A 24407-nucleotide genomic window follows, 5' to 3' on the forward strand; every position below is an offset into this window, starting at 1 on the left:
CCATTTTTTGGGAGCCTGGGTGGCTCAGTGGGTTAAAGCCTCTGTCTTCGGCTCAGGTCATGATTCCAGGGTCCTGGGTCGAGCCCCACATCGGGCTCTCTGCTGTGCGGGGAGCCTGCTTCCTCCTTTCTCTCTGCCTGCTTTTTCTGCTTACTTGTGATCTCGGTCTGTCAAATAAATAAATAAAATCTTTAAAAAAAAAAGAAAAAAAGAAGTTACCATTTTTTAACCTCCAGTGTAAACTGATAATAGACAGTGATTGTTAATGGACACTAACTAACACAACTGAGTAAAAGGATGCGACCATGGCACCGAGGTGTCACCCTGTGGCTTACTTGTTAATGTGAAGGAACAAATGTATCTCTACTTGGGAGGTATCGCTGGTCTCTGCTTCAACCACATTGATTGACTTTATCAAGGTAGTGAGGCAAAGGAGTAATACGCACCTTGAGCTGTCATGCAGCATGAAATACATGTTGACATCTACTAAGTTTTCTTCCCAGAAGTACTTGACTATCTAGAGTTAACTTTTAGTTTTAGGAAATATGGGGATAATAGGATTGGTTTTTAAAATATCAGGAAATGAGGAGTGGGTTGGAGATGTAGATGAAACAAGAATGGCCAAAGCTTGATAATTATTGAAGCTGGCAGATGGGAATTCATTGCTATTCCTTTTACTTAATACATATTTGAAATTTCTCATAATAAAAAGTTAAAAAAAAAAACACTATGAGAAAACAATTGCGGGGTATAATCTACAATTCTGGTCTCTTTAAAAAGTTAGGGACGGGGCGCCTGGGTGGCTCAGTGGGTTGAGCCTCTGCCTTTGGCTCAGGTCATGGTCCCAGAGTCCTGGGATGGAGCCCCGCATCGGGCTCTCTGCTCGGTGGGGAGCCTGCTTCTCCCTCTCTCTGCCTGCCTCTCTGCCTACTTGTGAACTCTGTTAAATAAATAAGTAAAATCTTAAAAAAAGGGACAAAAAAAAAGGTCAGGGAGAAAGAAAGAAAAGGTGGGGACTGCTCTAGTTAAAAAAGAATAAAAGGGCATCAAATGCAGTATTTTTTGAAACTTGTTGAATGAACTTCCAATTGAATCCTGGTTTTGGAAAATTGGCCAAAAAGACATTTTGGGGGAAAATTTGCAAAACTTGCAAATGGACTGGGTATTAAGTGATGTTAGAAAGTTTTTCTTAGGCAGTATGATGATTTTGTAGGTATAGGAAAACATCTTTATTTGTAGGAAGTGCATGATGAAATGTTGAGGGGTAAAGTGTCATGACATGATCCACGTGTGCCTCCTCAATCCCACATGGACACAAACAGATAGGGTGAAATATTAGTAACTTAGATTTAGGTGAGACAGATTTTCAGTGTACTACATCAGCTTATTGAGGATTTTTAGAAAGAAAGTTGAGGGAAAAAGGAATACATTTATAGTAGTTGGATTGTTAGGCTGTTTATGAGATGAGGCTTTTGACTAATATTAAATTTCTTATTGGTATACACTGAAAACTTTGTACCTGATACTACTTATTATTTATTATTTTTCCATTAACTCTTTTCCTGATGAGCACTAACAGTTTATTGGGAAAGATAAACTGAATTATTTTGAAACCTGAGGGCATGTGTGAAAGTGTTCCTGTTCCGAAGTGTTAAAGTCAATGATCTGGGAGGTTGGGGTACCAGGTTGTGGGTATTGGAGAGGGCACAGATTGCATGGAGCACTGGGTATGGTGCAAAAATAATGAATACTGTTATGCTGAAAATAAATAAATTTAATTAAAAAAATAAAGTCAATGATCTTTTTTTAAAAGATTTTATTTATTTATTTCAGAGAGTACACGCATTCATATGCTTTTGCAAGCTGGGGAAGGGGCAGAGAGTGAGGGAGAATCCCAAGCAGGTTCCACATCCAGCATGGAGACCTAGGTGGGGCTCAGTTTCATAACCCTGAGATCTCAATCTGAGCTGAAATCAAGAGTTGGCGTGTTTAACCAACTAGGCCTCCTAGATGCCCTGCCAGTGATCTTTTTGATGATGATTTTTCTCTATGTAATTCATACGGTTAGTATAGATGTGAAAAATGGATTTGATGATGTCCAGATAGTTCTTTGCTTCTGTGTTTCCATCTTAATTTCTCCCAAGAATGATTGTCTGTTTACTAGATTCCATTGGTATGTGGTTAGATATATTGTCTCTTTTTCTTGTCTCCTTTCTCTTTTTTTTTTTTTTTTAAAGATTTTACTTATTTTATTTGACAGACAGAGATTACAAGTAGGCAGAGAGGCAGGCAGAGAGGGGAGGAAGCAGGCTCCCTGCCGAGCAAAGAGATGCGGGGCTCGATCCCAGGATCCTGGGATCATGAACTGAGCCGAAGGCAGAGGCTTTAACCCACTGAGCCACCCAGGCGCCCCTTGTCTCCTTTCTCTTAAGATTGTTTATAAGTAGGGGTGCCTGGATGGCTGAGTTGATTAAGTATCCAACTCTCATTTTCTGCTCAGGTCATGATCTCATGGTCATGAGATTGAGCCCCAAGTCTGGCTCTGCACTGGGCATGGAGCCTGCTTAAGATTCTCTCTCTCCCTCTTTCTCGCTACCCCCCATCCCCCAAAAATGGTTTAAGTGGTAAGTTTTATGTTGCATATATTTTACCACAATTAAAAAAATAAAACATAAAAATGCTGTTAAACAGTTTCAGTAAGTGATGGTCAAGCATAACAGTTGAAGTCTAATGGTTTTTCTTAATTTGTATTTTTTAAGAGGGGCCTTTAAGAAAGGAAAATGTTAATTTTTCTAAAGCTTTTTTCTAAAATGAGTCTAGGAGAGTCTGAGAATGTTAAGATCATTGGGTAAGTCTGGAGATTATAAAATGGCTTTGCAGTTTTGAACTCTTCTGATAACTTTTTAGCTTTCTAAAACTTATTTGCAAACACCGTTTGTCTTTCCTTCTATTTATCATTAATCTTATTTTATTTTATCTTATTCTTTTTTGTTCCAGTGGTGTATGTATTGAGCTGATAAGGAGAGACAGGTATTATGTAGGTGTAATTGTTATTAATCAGATACCATTACTGAATAGGTTGTTATTTAGATACAATTTTCTCAGGTAAGCATTTTGTTTTGATTTTAGGCATTGTGGTGTGACTTCATCATATCACAGGATAAGTCTGAGAAGGCCTACAGTAAGTTTCTTTCTGAAATTTTACTTCATCTTACTCCAAATGTTTATCTCTTTGCTTATTTTTTTTTGTTGTTGTTCAAAGTAAGTAGCCACTAATAATAGTGATTTAGCCTAATCATATTTTTTTTTATGGTATGTTAAATAACTTGTCCTGTTGGGAATTGTAGTTTGTGATTGTTGAGTTTTTTTTTTTTTTTATTAAATGTATAAATCTTGTATCGTTTCTTTTCAGGTAGTGATGAAGTAGAAAAATGCATATGTATATTGCAAAGCTCATGTATCAACATGCATAGCATAGAAGGAAAGGATTACATAGCTTCTTTACCTTTTCAGGTAAGTTGAGTATTTCACTATTTTTGTGTTTTGTTGTAGAATATTCTTGAATTAATTAGGTGCAGAACTATTGCTATTCTTTGTAGTAATCAAGACCGGCATTTTTATTCAAATAAAGTAACCAAATTTTAACAGTTTTAATCCATTTTTCCATCCTTTGCATAAAAAAATAAATTATTTAATGAAGTGGATTATGGAGTTTTTTTCCTGAGAGATTTTTTTCAGTTTAAGTTATAAAAAGAAAGCATTTTGGAATATTAAAGCATGTGAAGAAGATTATTGTCTTTTTCCTGTTTCCCATCATCACATTGTCATTTTGGTACTGTTATTAGCCAGTGGCAGTAATTTCTGATTGCACTCTTTCTTAAATTTGACTTTGTCTTGGACTTTAAAAAAATGTTGCTAATGATCACATTGTTTTGTGAAGCTTTAAGTTGGAAGAAAATCTTAATGTTCTACAGTTTCCTAAGCACATGTTACAAAGAGTAATTTCTTTTACTTCTGTTTTTTCCTATCCTTTTACCTGATAGGTTGCAAATGTTTGGCCCACCAAATATGGATTGTTGTTTGAACGAAGCAGTTCTACACATGAGGTACCTCCAGGTCCACCCAGGTATCCTACTCAGTTCAGTATATTATTCGTTGGGCTTTTTTGGTGCTGGTTTTGAGGTAAAATTTTTTACCTAAAAGTTCAGGACGATGATAATTTCTGTGCTGACAGCATAGATAAATGTGATTTTCTCATATCAGTACTGTACACTTATGAGGGTTACTTCCGACATGGCACTTAATTATCTACTGCTTCCCTCCTCCCCTCCATAGTAAAATTAAACGAGCATATACTCAGTGGATATGAAGATTGTTCTTAGAGCCATCACTGTTTTACTGTGTTACTTTGTGCAAGTCAATAGAGCTTTCTTAGCTTTAGTTTCCTTATCTGTCACAGAAGTACTGTCATTTACCTCTGAGGATTTATGCAAAGATTAAATGAGCTGACATATGTAATATATGATGTAAGATTTAGTACATATTAGATGCACAACAAATGGTAGGTGCTTATTGGTAGCATGTTTACCTTGTCTCCCTAATAAATTGTGAGCTCACTTGTCATAGTCCGGTGTAAGTAATAGACACTGTTTTTAAAAAAATTGCTTGTAGATTTTAATCTTTCTGTGTTTAGACAGAAGGCCTGTTTTTTTGTCCTTTTTAAATCACTCCTTAAAAAAATACAGCCTTTTTATTCACTCAGTGTTTTTCTTCCTTTTTTGTGACACTTTTTTGTAAATGGATATAGGACACCAAATTTCTTTCTTAGCTGCCAGAGACACACTGCGACCAAGGAAGGTTAAAAAAAAAAAAAAAAAAAAAAAAGACTACCTTATGCATATTACTCCATTGGCTCTGTAATGTGATGATTCCTGTATGTAGAGATTCCCTGGGCTGTATTGATTTCCCTGTGTGTGTGAATGCATAGAATTACCATGTACAAGAAGAGATATTTCCAGGAATGAAATAGAAGATACTGTGAGAAATAGTATGTAAAAAGTTTAGAGGCTTGCTTTTTGAGATGATGGATTTCTAGTTGCTTGTATAATCTGGAAAAGATATTTCTTTGCAAGGAAAGTACAAAATTTGCACATACATGGAATCATTTTGTGTTGGTGATTGACTGATTATTTGTTTATTACTAGAGAACCTTTACCCACTATGTTCAGCATGTTGCATCCACTAGATGAAATAACCCCACTTGTTTGTAAATCCGGAAGTAAGTGTATTTTTATAAATTCTTTCATTCCTTTTTTTTTAAAATAAATTCTTTCACATAAACTTTTTTAAATTTGGGGGATAGGAGGAAATGGAAGAGCTTTATGAAAATTGGGCTTGTTTTATAGAAATAATGTAGTTTAAACATTTTTATTATGAAAAATTATATTAAAGCAAGAACTTGAATACTATGGTATTGTTTTTAATTGTTATTTTATTAACAATTTTATTGTTAAATGTTATTAATTTTATTAATAGTTATTCTTTTATTAAAAATAGGGCCTATAATCAATCAGGAATATTGATATATTTGCTACCCTATCTGTAGATGACTGGATTCTGTTCTTCATTCATAAGTAAATGAACAATATTTAAATGAACTATAATTGTTTTTTGTTGTTGAAGAAAAAAGTATAGGTTCTTAGGCCTCTTCTGTGTAAATTTTAATAACTCATTTTCTGTGCTCATAATAAAAAAATTTGCTGAGATGCAGAACTTTTAGTATTTCCTAAGGTATTTCTAGTTGCTTATCTTAAAAATTTAAATGTGGCCAAACATGATAGGTAATTATAAATAATGAGGACTTGAAAACTGAAAAAAAGTGTTTTATATTTTTTGACCAATTTTACTTGTAGGACTTTATCTCAAGAACATATTCTGAAATTCCCCTGAGGTTTTTAATCTTGTGTATCAGGGCTTGGTAAACTGCAGCCCATGGGCTAAATCCAGCCAACAGCTTATTTTTGTATGGCTTATGAGCTAAGAATGGTTTTAATCTTTTTTGAAGGGTTGTAGAAAAAACATTATGCAACAGTCATTATGTGGTCCACAAAGCCTAACCTATTTATTCTCTGGCCTTATACTGAAAAGTTTATTGATAATTCTGTATTATAGTGGTAACGATTACAGACAACCTAAATTAACATGTTAGGATGGTGTGAACCATTATTGATCATGTTTTTGAATAATATTTAATGACCTCAGGAATTGCTTGTGCATAATGTTAAGTAGAATATAAAACTAGGTACGGTGATTCTAATTTTTGTAAAGGCATTAAAAAAATGTGTGTATACATGTAGGAAAAAAACACTAAAAAAGGAATATTCCCTAATGTATTAAGAGTGGATATTTTGAGATGGTGGAATTATGAGTGATTTTTATTTGTTTCTTTATAAAATACCTCTTATTTTTATAAAATATTTAAAATTAAAAAATATTTTTTTTAACTGGGAGGGAAGGGAGGCATTTAGGAAGCTGTCAGATAAGGTTATAGAAATCAATTCAGGGTACTGTAGAAGTAAAAGCTAAACTCACTAGGAAAAACTTATTTTGCAAGTATACTTAGTAAATAGTGTACTGTTCAGCTCTGTTTGAATAGTTATTACAGGGGACAGATTTCATACGGAAGAAAAACAGTCAAGAGGTCAAACATGGCAGGATAGTTGATTGCAGTTTGCAGATCAGTTAGTTGTTGAGTAGTCACAGACCTACCTGTGGCCCATGGGATAGTGAGTCAGCATGCATCTTCAACATGTAATTGCATGTATGTGAATTGAAACTGGTAATATATTTTGTATGTAGGTTGAGGAAGTTGTTGCCCAAAGTAAATTTAAAAATTCAGGGTAATTGTGTATTAGTGGATTTTTGTGTCTTAATTGGCTGGGTTTCTCTTTAGGAATTATAGAAAGTCATTTCATAAATAACTGTCTTGTGAAGTTCATTGTTCAATACCTGATCATTTCTATTTTATCTTTAAGGTCTTTTTGGTTCATCAAGAGTGCAGTATGTTGTAGATCATGCAATGAAAATTGTTTTTCTCAACACTGACCCCTCCATTATAATGACCTATGACACTGTTCAAAGTTTGCATTCTGTGTGGGCTCTTCGGAGAGTCAAAACAGAGGTAAGGATAATGGCAAGTCACTCCTTAGCATGAAAGGATAGTTAACACTGAAAACTTTTCACATGTATTTGGAAGAATCATTTGTGAAATGCATTGAGCTTCTTAGGAAAAAAGAAGTATTGTGTCTTTAATAACTGGCTTCTACCCTGAATTCTCACCAGGAAATTACCCTTTTAATCTAATTATTGCCTTTTTTTTTCCTCCTTCTCATCATTTTGACTTAAGGAAGAGAATGTTGTCTTAAAGTTCTCTGAACAGGGGGGAACCCCACAGAATGTGGCCAGTAGTAGCTCCCTCACAGCACACCTCAGAAGCCTCTCCAAAGGAGATTCCCCTGTGGCTTCACCTTTCCAGAATTACTCCTCCATTCACAGTCAGAGTCGCTCGACCTCCTCACCCAGTCTACACTCTCGTTCACCTTCTATTTCCAACATGGCAGCTCTAAGGTGGGAATTAAGTGTGGAAGTGTTTCCTTGTTTTAAACAAGATATCCCAATAAAGAGATTCCTTCTTTTCAAACTTTCTTTTAATGTTTTGAAGGATTTAAAATCTCTGTTGATAGCTCTTGGGTTTTTTTAGGGAAAATAGTGATTATCCCAGTCGTGTTGATAAGTAAAAGTTAGTTTTTTTAAAGTGAGTCCTATTTAGAAACTGCCTGTGCTTGTCATAAGATTCGTTGCCTCATTTCCATCAATAAGTGGCAGCAATTTGATGAATATTAATTGCAAAAATATTTTGGTTTCTCTTTCCTTTCTTGTTTTTGGTCTTTGAGCTTTTTCATTTTTACTAGTATCTATCTGGTAATGGGGGGACATATTTTTATTGGTATATATATATCAATATGTAGGAATGTAGTTTGGACCTTTCTGAATATAAAAACAGTTCATGTTCTGAGGCAGAAATGAATAAATTTTCCTTTTTAAAATTATAAAGATTGAATTTTAAGAAGAATTTAAATCTTTAGAATACAATAAAACACGTAATGTGAGCCATTTAAATAGTTATTCCCCTTAAAAAAAATTTATTCCTGACAGAGATTATACCAGGAATGCAGTTGTTACATAAGAGTTTCAGGAAGTGTGATTGGAAAGCATGTTCTGTCAGCCCGCCTTGTTAATTGTGATGCCCTCTCTCTGTTTATTTTGCAGTCGTGCTCATTCTCCTGCCTTAGGAGTGCACTCTTTTTCAGGGGTGCAGAGGTTCAACCTTTCAAGCCATAATCAGTCTCCAAAGAGACATAGTATTTCTCATTCTCCAAATAGTAATTCTAATGGCTCCTTCCTTGCACCAGAAACAGAGCCAATTGTTCCTGAACTTTGTATTGACCATTTATGGACAGAAACGATTACTCACATAAGGTTTGGGATATATATTTTTATATTCAAAGAAAAATGTTGGTACAAGTCTTAGAAAACCCTTGGTGTTTTGCTCAGAGTTTCCTTTAGTCTTTTAATATAATCAGTTATTAATACTTATAAAAATGTAGAGATAAATGTTAAGGCTGCCTCAGTTTCAAGAGGCTATTAATGATATTAAAAGTGATTATAAAAGTATTCTTTTATCATTTCCTATTTCTTTATAGTAGTAAGAATCTCTTAGATTTGAGGTGTTTGATGTTTTAGAGAGAAGCAACTAATTTCTGTAGATTAAGGAACTCGGGGTTTTATTAGTGTTTTTTTAAAGTTCTGTCTTTATGTTAGTTGAGTGTCAGGAGTTGTTTCTGGGATATGCAACTTAGACCTCTATTCTGGGTGGTCTTTCTCCTTTTATGTTGTCTTTGATCAATCATTCATTCGGCCAGTTCCAGTGTGTATGCTAGTGGTTGTGGGTTAACAGGCAGATTGGTCACTGTCCCTATCCTGAAAAAGAGATAGCTGAAGTTGGTGACACAGAGGCACTGCCTGCTTTGTTGGTAGGGCTTTGGGAAGATGAATAGGAGGTATTTGCTGGGTGGGAAAGGGAAGAAGTGTGCAGTAGGCAGGATGATCAGAACAGAAATTTAGAAGTATGAGTGTGTGATATATACAAATGCTCTCACTTTGCTTATGCTGGAAGGAAGGGCAAGGGTTGGGAATGGGGACGGTTGAGAGGAAGATTGCCCTTTAGGGCTGCTCTATTTGATGAGGGCTGTTAAGGTGCTTTATGTGTGGGTCATAAACTTAGGGGATAGAGCAGAGCAATAAATGTGGGAGTTGTTGGCTTGTACGTGGTGATTGAGGCAAGGGAGGTGGATTAGAAGTTAAGGATCGTGTAGACATCAGGTTCCTGGAGGGCCTGGGGATGAGCTTGTGGTTGCAGAGGGCCTAGTGACCTAGCATCATACGGTAATCATGTGCACATTAGTTTATAAGACTTTTCCTAAGGAGAAGGTTTTAACATTTATTAGATTCTCATAGGGGGTCTGAGACCTCCAAATAATAGATCTGGTTGTGTAGAGTCAGAAGAGAGTTAGGGACTGAAGTCTTGGAAACCTAAGCTTTTGGGGGTAAAAAGAAAAAAAATACAACTGCTATAGAGAGACACAGCAAGAAAGCTTAGGTGTGAGAGGCAGCAGAAATGTCATGGGACACTGGAAAAGAGAGCCTTTTAGAAAGAAAGTTGCCAGTATTGCCAGGTGTTGGTGAGGTGTGGCACTAAGCGAAGAACTCAGGACATACCTAGTTGGCAGTGAGTTCGCTGGTGACCTTGGCCAGAGCACTTGGGAGAGGTGCTGTGGAGTGGAATGACGTGAATGGGGACTGAGGAAGTGAACGTTGACATATAGATTATTTTATGGATTGGGGATGGGGATACAATATTAGAGGGAGTCTCAGTGTCAAGAGAGAGTTTTGTTCCTGCTGAATTACATTAGAGAAAATTAGTCTTTGTGACTAAATACCTCAGCGAGCATCTCTAAAATATAAGGACATCTTACCTAACCACAATACCATTTTTTACACCCAATTAACAGTAAGTCCTTTATATCATTTATTATTCAGGCTATCTTCATATCTCAAGATTTTTATCTTTATATGAGAGAGTAGGCTGCAAGGATGATACTCAGTGTAGGGAAAGCATCGGAAGTACAGGAGAGAGGAAATGACAGATTGAACGAGGAACCAGAAAGGAGCGCAAGCAGAGAGATTAGCCTTCAGGAGAAAGACAAAAGGCACTGATGGTTATTAGATACATAGGGCAGGAGGCTGGGCTCAAGCCTTACAGTCCCATTTTCTCTGTTACGCAGAAGGCAAATGCATGTTCTTAGGGGTTAGGGAATAGTAAAGTGTGGAAAGTAAAGTGTGAATACAGTGTTGAAGTAGCTTCTCTGGTTTTGTTCCTCATAAATGAAATAAAGGTTTCCTACATTTAAAAATTGTTTGTCTTTAAATATCTGTTGGTAAATTTAATATATTGCAGATTATTATTTTATAGAATTCTGTACCACTCCAGAAAGAAATCTTTGGAAATTAGAGATATGGTTTCAGAAAGAGGGATAAAGTAGAGCCTAATCTGAGAGAGGATGAAGAGGAGAGGTCATGTTATAAGAGGTCTGACCCCGTACAACCTTTAAAGGATAGGAATCCAAGTTTGCAGCTTTAACAGTACATAACTTTACTAGTATGGAATTAAAAAGGTCATTGTTAATGATTAAATTTATTATAATTTATTCCCCAAAAAGCTATAGAATGGACTCAGAATCAAAGAACTGAAAGGAATCTCAGAGATCAATAAGTTCCAGTCTTAGAAGTGTTGTGGGGTCTTCAGTGTTACTGCTTGGTCCAAGTAGTTTTAAGATTTCTTGCAGGATATTTTCATTAAGAGTTACAGTGGCAGATTTTGGAACCAATGCTGACAGTTACTTTATTAATGTATCTACTACAGAGAGAAAAATTCACAGGCCTCAAAAGTGTTTATTACATCTGACCTATGTGGGCAGAAGTTCTTGTGTTTTTTAGTGGAGTCTGAGCTTCAGTTACGGTAAGTATGCCTACTTCCCTTTGATTCTGTACAAATAAACTTAGGGCTGCTTTTTTTTTTTTTCTTTTTTTAACTTAAGTAGCTTCACTGAAATAATTTACATGCCAGGGGCACCTGGGTGGCTCAGTGGGTTAAAGCCTCTGTCTTCGTCTCAGGTCATGATCTTGGGGTCTTGGGATTGAGCCCTGCATTAGGCTCTCTGCTCAGCGGGGAGCCTGCTTCCCTTCCCCTCTCTCTGCCTGCCTCTCTGCCTACTTGTGATCTCTGTCAAATGAATAAATAAAATCTTTAAAAAAAGAAAATTTACATGCCAAAAAATTGACATTTTTTAAGTGTACAATTAAGTGATTTTTAGTAAAATTACAGTTAACACAATCATCACTATAATCAGGTTTTATAACATTTCTGTCCCCTTAAAAAGAACCCTTGTGTTTGATTGGCAGTTAGTCTCTCTTCTGATTCTCAACTTCAGGTGACCACTCTATATGTAGGCTTTCTGTGTAGTAGATTTACCTTTTCTGGAGATTTTATAAAATCATGCCAAATGTAGTTTTTTGTGGCTAGCTTCTTTTACTTAGCGTAATATTTTCTAGGATCCACCATGTTGTAATGTGTATGAGAACTTTATTCCTCTCCCAGTGTAGTAGTCCGTTATGTAGATATACCACATTGTGTTTATCCATTCATCTGTTGATGGACATGGTTTCCACTTTTTGCCCATAGTGAGTTATGGCCCTGTGAACATTGGAGCAGAAATCTTAGTGTGGACATACATGATTTCTTTTTTCTTGAGATAGCTAGGAGTGGAATTGTTGGGTTGAACAGTAAAAATTCATGTTTAACTTCTTAAGAAGTTGCCACTGTTTTCCAAATAGGTTACATCCTTTTATATTCCCACTGGCAATCTATGAGGGTTCCACTTTCTTTATCGTGTTGTCCTTTTCTTTGTAGCCATTCTAGTGGATGTGATGAAGTGTTTGTAATTTGCATTTCCCCAATGACTTAATGATGTTGAGCATCTTTTCATGTTCTTACTGGCCAGTCATTTATCTTTTTAGGTAAAAATGTGTATTCATATCTTTTGTCTACTTACTTACCTTTTTATTTTGAAATAATTATAAAACACAGGCAGTTGCAAAATATTAGGGGGGCAGTCCTGTGTACCCTGTACTCTTTATCCCCCAAGGGTAACATCTTACATAATTATAGTACATTATCAAAATAAGGAACTTGGCATTGGTACAATCCACAAACCTTATTCAGATTTCATTAGTTTTATGTGTCCTCATTTGTATGTTTATAATTCCGTGAAATTTTCTCATGTGTAAATTTATGTAAATATCACAGTCAAGATATAGAACTTCTTTATTACCTCAAAGATGTCCCTCCTTTATGGTCCCGTACACTAAACCCACCCACCCCATCCCTAACCACTAGCGACCAGGATCTGTTCTCCATTTCTAAAATTTTTGTCAATTGGAAATGTTACATAAATGGAATTATACAATATGTAACCTTTCAAAATTGGCTTTTCCCAGTCAGCATAATACCTTAAAGATCACTATAAGTTGTTGCACATATCAGTAGTTTGTTTCTCTTTTTATTTTAATGTTTAGCTGTGTAAAGTTTCAAGAGAGTAATGATAAAACTCAGCTCATCTTTGGGTCCATCACCAACATACATGCAAAGGATGCAGCACCAGTGGAGGTAAATGCAGGCACATTTCTTGAGAGTTGAAAATCATTATGTTTTATAATTTGCACAGATTGGCAAATAAAATTTTTGTCTTTCTCTCAGAAGATAGATACCATGCTGGTCCTTGAAGGCAGTGGAAACCTGGTGCTGTACACAGGAGTGGTTCGGGTAAGTAGTAAGTAGCCTTTCATCCTTTTGTAGGACCACCTCCTTGATTATTATTATTATTATTATTTTTAAACATCCTTTTTTAATGATTTTATTTATTTATTCATTTGACAGAGGGTGATCATAAGCAGGGGAAGTGGCAGGCAGGGGCTGAGGGAGAAGCAGGCTCCCTGCTAAGCAGAGAGCCAATGCGGGGCTCAACCCCAGGTCCCTGGGAGCATGACCTGAGCTGAAGGCACTTAACTGACTGAGCCACCCAGGTGCCCCTGATTATTATTTTTTAATGTGAGTTTAGTTTAATATTTGTATTAGTGACCTAATATTAAATTTGGTTGTAGAATTTGGCAGAAGATTTTTTTTTTTTAGTTGAAAATGAAGTTCCTGCCCAGGAAAAAAGAAGAAAGAAAATGAAGTCTCCTGTTAGGTTGGTCCCAATTTGGAGGCCTAGGACTCATTGCCATTAGGTGGATTGGTGCTTTCTGGCACAGATGGGGACTCATTAATGAATATAGGTAGATTATTTAAAAAAAATAAAAAATTATATATATAAAATAAATGAGTAAATCTTAAAAAAAAGAAAAAAGTTAACCTGAAGTTTTATAAAGAATGTAGTTTTGAAATTGATGTATGGGTGGGTAGCTTTGTTAAGTCTCAAGGTTTTTATAAAATTTCATTAAATGTGTAGTCTGTTTACCATATAGTTTTTTTTAACAGTTGTGAAATTTACATATAGAATTATGTTAATTTTTAACAATTTAGATTGCAAAATTTAAATACATATACACAGTTTGAAGACTAATGAAGTGGCCCTTACAATGACCACTGGCCACCAGTTTGGGCAGTATCTTTATTGTCTGTAGGGTGCTGTTTTCTTACTTACATCCTCATCTCCCACCTCCCCCTGGATAGACTGACTTTTTACAATAAATCTTGTATATTTGTTTTTTATTTGGAAAGCTTTTCATTGTTATTGTCATTTACTGAGTTAAAGAAGTGGCAAGAGTGGACATCCTTGTCTTGTTTTTGATCTTAGGAAGAAAGTTTCAGTCTGTCACTATTAAGTCTGATGTTAGCTCTAGGTTTGGATTTGTTTTGGTTTTTTTTAACATACTCTCTATACATTGAGGAAAATCTTATTTTTATTACAAGTTTTTTTTTGCAGTTATGTACATGTCACTAAGGAGTAAATTGTTTAGTTTTCCTTAAATTTGAATTTTTATATAAAGGAGATCATATCATATGATCTTCTCTGGACTTCATTATTTTGTTCAACATTATTACTTACTTTTAGATTTACCTATGTCCATGTGTAGCTGTATTTATTCACTGTTCTCTAGTAGTCCATTGTATGGTTATACCAAAACTTTTACCATTTTATTGTCACTGGGGGTGTTTGTGTTGCTTCTGCTGTTTCCTCTGGTAATGCTTTAAAAAAGTTATTACACATGTCCCTTAACCTTCAGAGTTTATGCATGTTCAATTTGGCCACAGGGGGTGGGGCACCAAATTATCTTCCAGGATGTAGGTTGTACCAATTTACAATATGTCCCCTTCATCCTTGCATTCAACAGTGTATGAGAGTTCTGAATGATGCTTTATGTAGCGTTCAGATTGGTGCCTTGTTAGAATCAGGTGAGAATGGAAATCTAGGCTCCCCACTTGGACTTTGTTGACAGGACTGAGAGGTAGGACACAGTTTTTCCCATGGTGGTTTTTTTTTTTTTTTTTTAAGATTTATTTATTTGTCAGTGAGAGTGCAAGCAGAGGGAACAGCAGGCAGAGGGAGAGGCAGGCTTCCCACTGAGCAAGGAGCTGACTGTGGGACTTGATCCCAGGACTCTGGGATCATGACTTGAACTGAAGGCAGACGCTTAACTGACTGAGCCACCCAGGCATCCCTTTCCCATGGTGTTTGTCTGGAGTAGATCACTTATTGTCTAAAAGTTTTTGATCTTGTTAAGCTATTTCTTTCCTGATTTTCTTTTGGCCAAGGAGAGAGGTATTTCTGGGGCTTGGTTTTTTTTTCTGGTCTGCTCTTACTGAAACTGTATCTGCCCCAATTTCTTTGCTACCCAGAGGCCAGCTTGATGAACTGAGTGGTGTTACAGATCAGTGTTTAGTTCTTAGATCTTTTACTGTGTTATTTTTGATCAGTTTCACACATAGCTCACTCAGAGGTCTGCCCAGGATTTCATACACATACTTAAGAAATCCTTCTTTCCTCTCATTCCCTAGGTGGAACAGAGAGGGGCTACTGCCTTGTTACTGCAGGGTGGTGCTGGAACGCAGTGCTCCACCCATAATTTCTGTGGAGGGGAGAGGTATGCTGCCTTACTATTGTAGAGTAAGGATGAAAGCCAGTGTTCCTCCCCCTGCACCATGGGGAGGTGCAGAGAGGCTGCCTCTTGGCTATGAAAGCAGCAGTGGTCTGTCCATAGTCTCTGCACCTGCAGTGCCTGATGAGGAGGGGAGGAGATAACCAGCTAGTTACCACCATGAAGAATAGGCCTGACCCACAGTCCTTGTGCTGAGGGAGGGATGCCACCTATTCCTTGGAGAGGGAATGATAGAACTCTGCCCATAGACTCCAGACCACAGCTCCTGATACAGAGGAAACTGAGGGCCGTGACTTTTTTCCTAGTGTTTCCTGGAGTGGGGCAGGTATGGTGAAGATGTCTCTGTCTTGCTTTGTCCCTCTTTTCCTGACATTTTTCTAAAAAGAGCAAGGTTTCTCTTGGTTTGCTTCTGTGGCCATTTCTGAGTTGCAGGCCCCTTGAGAATGCAAAAACTAGTTATGGAAAGAGTGAAAGAAACAAAAACACCTAGGGAATTCATCATAGGTTATTTCTGGTTCTCAGGTTCCTAGCCAATGTCTTCTTTTTCTCAGCTTTCAGAGTCTTCCATTGCATTATAAATTTTGTGCAGATTCTATTGTAAATAGTGGGGGGGATAGCATGAAATGTGCTTACTCCATATTTTCATTAACTGGAGGTTTCTCTTAGCTTATTTTATTTTATTTTTTAAAAAAAGATTTATTTATTTCTTTGAGAGAGAGAGCATGAGCAGGGGAAGGGGCAGAGGCAGAGGCAAAAGCAGACTCCCCACTGAGCAGGGAGCCCCATGCAAGGCAGTGTGGCGGTGGATACAGGGCTCAATCCCAGGACCCTGGGATCATGACCTGAGCCGAAGGCAGACACTTAACTGACTGAGCCACCCAGGCGCCCTCTTGTAGCTTTTTAAAAACTTTATGTTTGCTGGTTTTCACCCTCACTTTATTTTCTAATCCTGAGGATTTTGTTAGGGTAACTTTGCAATTTTATTAGTTTTGGGGTAATATACGGACATAAATATGGATTTTGTTAGAATTTCACTTGAGTTCTGATTATTTCTTTTGAGTCTTTTTTTTTTTTTTAAGATTTTATTTATTTATTTGACAGAGAGAGATCACAAGTAGGCAGAGAGGCAGGCAGAGAGAGAGAGAGGAGGAAGCAGGCTCCCTGCTAAGCAGAGAGCCCGATGCGGGACTCGATCCCGGGACCCCGAGATCATGACCTGAGCCGAAGGCAGCGGCTTAACCGACTGTGCCACCCAGGTGCCCATTTTTTTTTGAGTCTTATCAGAGTTTTCAGCCTGTGTGGATTTGAACTTCTGTTGTTTTTCCTGAGAACCTCATGAATAGCTCTTTTAATGAAGAATATACATAAAGTTTTTTGAGGAAATATTGAGAGTTTGTGAGGGAAGAAGGCAGATTATGAGCTCAAGAGCACAGTTCGGTTTACATTGGATTTAATATCTGGAGCATCACCTAGAGTTTTTTAAGCCCCTTGAAAGTAATTGATGTTCATTCTTTCTGACCGGAGATGTCATCAACAAGATTGCTGCTTACAGTTTCAGAATGCTTAGTGTCCCTGATCTCTTTACCACCAATATGGTAGGAAAATGCATAGTATATGGGATTTTGCATTATGTTCTGACTTTATTAGCATTCACCCACTTTCCTATGCCAAAATAAGTCCTCAGTAATGAAGAAAAGGAATCAGATGAAGAAAAATTGTATCAAGATATTTGTAGGGGATAGTGGAATTACTGAAATTTTAGTTCTTTTAAATTAATTTTTTAGATGTGTTCAGTGTGTGTACAATTTAGAATATGAAAAGAAATTTATGCTTATGTGCCATAACATTTTATTTAAGGATATCCTACATTAAAGCCAATATTTTTCCCCACATCTTTTTATTGCTTAAAGGTGGGAAAGGTTTTTATTCCTGGACTGCCAGCTCCTTCCCTGACAATGTCTAACACGATGCCTCGGCCCAGCACTCCTCTTGACAGTGTCAGTACTCCTAAGCCTCTTAGTAAACTACTTGGATCCTTGGATGAGGTGAGTAATGAATTAGGTATTGTCTAAAATTAGAGACTCTCTCTTTTTTTAAAAAGAGTTTATCTGTCAGAGAGCACAAACAGGGGGAAAGGCAGGCAGAGGGAGAAGCAGGCTCCCTGCTGAGCAAGGAGCCCAATGTGGGACTCAATCCCAGGACCCTGGATCATGACCTGGGCTGAAGGCAGATGCTTAACCAACTGAGCCACCCAGCTAGCCCTAGAGACTCTTACTCATAGGAAACAAACTGAGGTTTTCTGGAGCGGATAGGTAGGGGAATGGGTTAATTGGGTGATGGACATTAAGGAGGGCACATGTGGTAATCAGCACTGGGTGTTATATGAGACTGATGGTCACTGAGCTCTCCTTCTGGGACTAGTAATGCACCATATGTTAATTCAATTAAAAAATACTTAAAATTTAAAAAAGTCAATAGTGTTTTAAAGAAGTTTGGTTCAAATATTAGTTCTTCCCATGGTTAACTTTTTTCTGTTTTAAAAATGACAGGATTAGAAGTTTAGGTAATACTTGGTAGAGTATGTATATTTTCAAACACAGGTGATTCAGTAAACTTACTGATTGCCCTTGTGATGTGTAAGGTACTACAAAGATGAGAATGAGACATTCTTTTTCATCTATGGGTGGTACAAGTGTAATGCTGCATGAGAAATTATAATTTAAGGTAGATTATTAAGATTTAGGAATGAGGAATAGAGAGTGCCACAGCGGATTTGCTGATAGAAAGATATATCCTGATGTGTTGATGTGGCAAAACCAGAAGCTTGTATCTGAGGGGCATGTTTAAGTTGGTTTGGACCTTTACAGTAAGTAGGATATCTATAGATTAAAAGGGGCATTCGGAGCAAAGAGGAATCTCATGGGAAATGAGTTTGGAGGCAGGTTAAGTGCAGAACATTTCTTTGGAATATTCATATTTCCATCATGTTGTGTGTAAGACTGGAATGAATGAGTGCTTAATAAAAGTACAAGTCGCCTCTTGGGTGGGGCAGGGCAGGGGATGGGTAATAATAACTTGCTTTTGAGTGTTTTCTATGTACTAGGCACTTTTCTAAAATGTTTTATATGTATTAACTCATTTAATCCTTAGAATGGCTTTGTTGGGAAGATACTGCTCCCCATTTTACAAATGGGTACATAGAGATAAAAGGTTACTTATCTAAAGTCATATAGCTAGTAAGTGTTAGAGTTGGGATTTAGACTCTAGCATGTTCTTAAAGGCAGAAAGGATGAAAAGATTTTTATTCTGAATGCTATCACCAGAACATTACAGGTTTTTGAGGATGGAGTTATATTAGGCTCTGTGTTTTAGATGTTTATTTTAGGACTTAGACAAAAGAGATTCCAAGTGTTGTTTTTTGTGCTAATTCAAGAGGCATAAAGAGGATCCGAGGAGTTATGCCAGCATATTGGAAAGGAAGGGAGTGAGATGAGAGGTCTGGAGAAGTGGAAATGGCAGAGTCTGTTAGCTGATTGGTTTTGTGCTCTGCTGGGGAGAGGTGTTGGGGAACAAGGCTCAGAGTTCTCTGAGCAAGCTGGGTGGACACCCATGCTTACCAAGTTAGGAAGCCTGGAGAAAGGGGGTCTGTATTTGAGAGACATTTGGATGCAGATGTTTAGGGGCAGTTGAAAGTGAAGGTTGGTGCAAGCAGTTTTATTGGTCAATGTCTAGGCCTTAGTTTTGTTTTTTAAATATGTGCATTATTGCATTTTTTTCCCTTAAAGCAGGACACTTACAGAATTTTCAAAAGGCAGCTGGAGAAGTGTCAGAGTTTCGTGTGATTTGGAGGGATTTTTGTCTTGGTGTTTTTGTTTTGTTTTGTTTTAAGATTTTATTTATTTATTTAACAGAGATCACAAGTAGGCAGAGAGGCAGGCAGGCAGAGGGGTGGGGAGAGCAGGCTCCATCCCAGGACCCTGAGATCATGACCTGAGCCGAAGACAGAGGCTTTAACCCACTGAGCCACCCAGGCACCCCAACTTTTGTCTTTTGTAATGTAAAATGGTTCCTAACTTTCTTAGAATTCCATTAACCCAGGAATGATTAGTGTCTTTGTGGTAGCCATGGAGTCACAAGATCATTGTATTATACATTAGCCGATGACTTCCCACATCTCTGATTGATTGTGCAGTTAGTCTTACCTTCAGGACTAGTGGAGCTCAGCTCCCTTTTTGTGGTAGCTGTGGGAGTAGAAGCTTGAATATAATAAATAATCTTATACTTGATGGGCTATCCGTATTGATAAGATATTCACTTAGAGATGTCCTGTGATTTGAATTATGGAATTACAAAAAGGGTCCGTGTTTAGGACTCAATCTAAAGCTGGAAGCATGTGTATGTAATTAGTAATTAAGATCATTTAAGTTTTTTGTTTGCATGTCTACAGTTGAGCAAGTAAATATTCTCATATGTTCAGAACAAACATTTGGCTGTAGGGGAGATATGACTATGTACCTGTCTTGTTTGTTTGCTTTCTCATTGCTCTCCTTTCACTCTGGGCTCTTAGATCCTCAAGTCATCTCTGCCTTGGCTGCCTCAAGTTACAGTTTATTTATCTAGCTCTGTAAGATTGCCAAAAGTGTTGCTATCTCTTTTTCCTCTTAGCACTGGCCTTCCTTGCCCACTCAGTGTATCCATACTCCCTACCAAATCCCTACCAAATATTGCACATGCCAAGACCAGGAAAAGTGGTATAAGAATTTTGGACCATCTCCCTGTGACTCCCTTCTTTCTCTCCTAGATCTTGGCTGCTCAGGTCTAGGTTGACTCCATAGCTCTCCAGTGCTATTGATCAGATGTTTTACTATTTTACTGACTTTTTCAAGTTGCTTTGGGTGAAGATCTTGGTGTGCTGTAAGGTGCTTCATCATACCGAGAACAGAATGGCTTTAAATCATTATGTACAATTGTTAGACCATGTACAAAAAGAGCTTTCTTTATCCTTAATTCCTCAAAAAATATTTCATCTGTGTTATATTTATAACTGTTTACAGGTGGCTCTGTTCTCCCCAGTTCCAGAACTGAGGGATTCTTCAAAACTTCATGATTCTCTCTATAATGAGGATTGTACTTTCCAACAGCTTGGAACTTACATTCATTCCATAAGAGACCCTGTCTGTAACAGAGTAACTCTGGTAAGTATATTTATTTTTAAAAAAGATTAGGTAGCTCTCTAAGAAATACAACTATCATTTCAAATTTGTCAGAATGGAGAATTCTGTTTGCAACATGAAAACGTATTTTTTATTTTTTAAAAAAATAGGTCTTTTTTTGTACTATTTTACTTTAAAGTAATTTGAAGTAATTCTGCTTACCTTTCTACAGTTGCTTTATTATTAAAAATTATTAAAAAACAAATCTTATTTAAATAGTTGAATTTTGGGCATCTGGGTGGCACAGTCAGTTAAGTAGTTGTTTTTGGCTCAGGTCATGATCTCAGGGTTCTGGGACTGAGTCCCACATCGGGTTCCCTCCTATGTGGGGAGTCTGCTTTTCCCTCTCCCTATGCCTGCTACTCCCCCACTTTTACTCTCTTTCTCTCTTCGTGTCAAAGAAATAAGTAAAATCTTAAAAAAAATAGTTAAATTTTATATTAATAGGATTTTTGTCTTTTTTAAAAAAGATTTTATTTATTTATTTGACAGATCACAAGTAGGCAGAGAGGCAGGCAGAGAGAGAGGGGGAAGCAGGGTCCCCGCTAAGCTAAGCTAAGCTAAGATTATTTATTAGAGAGCGCATAGCAGGAGAGAGGTAGAGGGAGAAGAAGAAGCAGACTCCTTGCTGAGCTGGGTGTCCCAACACAGGGCTCTAATCCAGGACTCTGAGATCATGACCTGAGCCAAAGGCAGATAGATGCTAACATGGCTGAGCCACCTAGATGCTCCTGGAAATGTTATTTAAATAAGGACATTTACAGTTTCTGAAATTTGAAAGTATTCAGTTCTGTTTGAAAAATATTTTTCATTTATTGTATGAATTTTACTTTGACAGGCAGTCTTATAAAGCATAGCCATTTTTAAGACATTCAGAGACTTAGAACGCACAAATTCTAATTATGTGCTCCTGTTTGTTTTCATTCTTTCCCCTAGGAATTGAGTAATGGCTCCATGGTTAGGATCACTATTCCTGAAATTGCCACCTCTGAATTAGGTATGATTGAGGTCAGACCTCGCTTCCGTGTACTCTCAGTTTGATTGCTAAGATTTGTAGTATTTGCTGATTTGCAATAGGAATTGGGATTTTAAAAAATTTGCTGTTTCTGAAGTTGTGGGATTGAGGTTTTTACTTAGTGGAGAAGCTGTGAAGAGCTGGGGATCACTTTTCAGTGTCTACTCCATATGTGCTCTAGGACTAGGGGTATACTTGAAGGATGTACTCGTTCTGTTTCTCTGAGATTTCATACGTTGAAGAAGGCCATAAGTGAGTAGATATGCCTCTTGCAAGAACATCTGAGAAACAAGGAATCCTAAGCAGCTAAAACATCTTTTGGCGTATGTGGTGGCTTTAAATCATGAGAGACTCTTAATCTCAGGAAATAAACTTGAGAGTTGCTGGGGGGCGGAGGGAGGATAGGGTGGTTGGGTTATGGACTTTGGGGAGGGTATGTGCTATGGTGAGTGCTGTGAATTGTATAAGCCTGATGATTCACAGACCTGAACGCTTGAAACAGATAATACATTATATGTTAATTTAAAAAATAAATAAATATTTCTATTGTTAGATAAATTGAGAAATTAACATAATTGACTTAATTGAATAAAACTCAGTGTTATAGTCAAAATACAGTCAGGTGTATTTTAATAAAATTAGTCTGTTTAAGTTATTGAAACACAATTTGAAAAATACTAGGAGGATATTTCTGAATAGAGAATAGTAAAACTTCAGAATTGGCAGGATTTATCAACAGTTGTAAGTTAAGAAAAGAATGTATAAGAAAATTCACAACATCTGTTAGTTTCAAAATCTAAGTGGCAAAGCAAAGCATTGGCAGATTGAGTGGATTCTGGAATTTGGTTAAGTAGGATAGAATGACTTTTTGTTTTAGGAACTATCTTTCATTGGTGTGGTAAAATGATACTGTGAGAAGATGTAGAGATACCTTGCTTTTCTTTTCTTTCTTTTTTTTTTTTTTTAATTTATTTGATAGACAGAGAGAGATCACAAGTAGGCAGAAGGCAGGCAGAGAGATAGGGGGAAGCAGGCTCCCCGCTGAGCAGAGAGCCTGATGTGGGGTTCGATCCCAGGACCCTGAGATTATGACCCGAGCTGAAGGCAGAGGCTTAAACCACTGAGCCACCCAGGCGCCCCGAGATACCTTGCTTTTCTAAGAGGTATTTAACCAAGTAATTTCAAGGGTATATACCTCAGAAGTATAAACCTAAACAAAAAATATATGAAAACAGATAACAGACTAAATAAAATAAAATGAAAGCAGAGTAAAATCTTACTCTCTCATAGCCAGATAGAAGTCACATAAGTTTCTGTACTTTGCTTAGAACTTTCTGTACTTATAAACATTCCTCAGCCCCTTAGGCAGTATCTGGTTTACACTTGTTCTGGATTCAACTGTGACAAACTTGGTTATTTCATTTTTCTAGCATTTATTCTATTTGACTCTAATCTTTGCTGTATGTATACACACATAGCAAATTGATGAGAGAGGATATGCTGCTGAGGATGGGCCTGGTGACAGTGGGAAGGGAAGAAGAGAATCCTCTAAAGAGAAGATGTGAGAATACAAAAACATTGCAGTTTGAGGCCACTTAACTATGAAAAGCAGACCCAGGCCTCTTCAGCACAGTAGCATGATAGTGTAGCACTGTGACTGATATTTCTACAGCACTAAGGAAGTCACTAAGGAAGGTATAAATTATGTAATATTGGCTGCTCCCATGATGTAAAATATTTATAAAGTAAATGGTGTCAGAAATAATTAAAAATTATAAAGTTTTGGTTAACAGGGATGTTAACTCATTGAGAACATCGTTTAATGATAGTTAAGCATTACTATTTGAAGTTGCGTATTTTGACTATTGAATATTTACTGAAGTATTTCAGTAGTATTTTATATGAACTTATTCATGTAGAAATTACATGTTTTTGATAGAATGTCCTTTATTTTCCAAGCTAGAGTATTTCTTAGAGGAAAACGGGAGCTGTTAGTAATTGCTAGGGCAGTAGGTATAAATCAGTTCTGTCTCAGGCTAATCTGGACTGTGGGATGTCTTATTTCTGATCCACAATCAGTGAGCGAGAGGAAAGCTGCCCTGAAACCTCTTGCAGTTCCTGTTGGATTCAGTAGTTGGTTTAAGTTTCAAGTGATCAGCTGGGAATGTTTTTGTCCCACTGGGTCTGTACAGTTCTCTTTTCAGAGTAATTGGCATTTACACTGAAGTAGTTAAAAAAAAACAAAAAACTTTCTTATTGAAAGGGGAAAAGAAATGCATATGGGAAGCATACTAAAAGTAATCTTTGCTTTTAATAGTGCAAACATGTTTGCAAGCAATTAAGTTTATTCTGCCAAAGGAAATAGCTGTTCAGATGCTTGTCAAGTGGTACAGTGTCCACAGTGCTCCAGGAGGACCCAGTTATCATTCCGAGTGGAATTTATTTGTGACTTGTCTCATGAACATGATGGGTTATAACACAGATCGCTTAGCATGGACCCGAAATGTAAGTACATATAATTGTGTTTTTTTTTTTTCTGAGTTATGCTGTTGTTACCAATGTAATGTTTGCATAATTGGTAATATAGTATTTACAGTACGTAACAGATCAATTTACTAATAGGTAGAATAGACCCAGGCCTCTTCAGCACAGTAGCATGATAGTGTAGCACTGTGATATTTCTACAGCACTAAGGAAGTCACTAAGGAAGGTATAAATTATGTAATATTGGCTGCTCCCATGATGTAAAATATTTATAAAGTAAATGGTGTCAGAAATAATTAAAAATTAAAAAGTTTTGGTTAACAGGGATGTTAACTCATTGAGAACATTGTTTAATGATA

The 24407-nt window shown here is 36.9% G+C and overlaps 1 protein-coding gene across 3 annotated transcripts in view; it reads left to right on the forward strand.

The window, feature by feature from the left end:
* The window catches only part of ANAPC1 (anaphase promoting complex subunit 1), a 103347-nt gene that overhangs the window by 4165 nt on the left and 74775 nt on the right, over positions 1-24407 (forward strand). For 2 of the 3 annotated variants that reach the window (XM_044261622.1, XM_044261621.1), the window contains 14 exons: positions 3130-3181; positions 3413-3513; positions 4044-4126; positions 5205-5278; positions 7035-7180; positions 7406-7626; positions 8329-8538; positions 11042-11137; positions 12754-12844; positions 12935-13000; positions 17247-17381; positions 20391-20531; positions 21486-21546; positions 23882-24069. In XM_044261622.1, coding sequence (XP_044117557.1) covers positions 3130-3181; positions 3413-3513; positions 4044-4126; positions 5205-5278; positions 7035-7180; positions 7406-7626; positions 8329-8538; positions 11042-11137; positions 12754-12844; positions 12935-13000; positions 17247-17381; positions 20391-20531; positions 21486-21546; positions 23882-24069 — 1665 coding nt within the window. The remainder of the gene's footprint in view (positions 1-3129; positions 3182-3412; positions 3514-4043; positions 4127-5204; positions 5279-7034; positions 7181-7405; positions 7627-8328; positions 8539-11041; positions 11138-12753; positions 12845-12934; positions 13001-17246; positions 17382-20390; positions 20532-21485; positions 21547-23881; positions 24070-24407) is intronic. The other variant, XM_044261623.1, reaches the window with a different exon arrangement.

This window comes from Neovison vison, chromosome 8 (assembly GCF_020171115.1).
Source record: "Neovison vison isolate M4711 chromosome 8, ASM_NN_V1, whole genome shotgun sequence".
Classification (NCBI taxonomy): Eukaryota; Metazoa; Chordata; class Mammalia; order Carnivora; family Mustelidae; genus Neogale; species Neogale vison.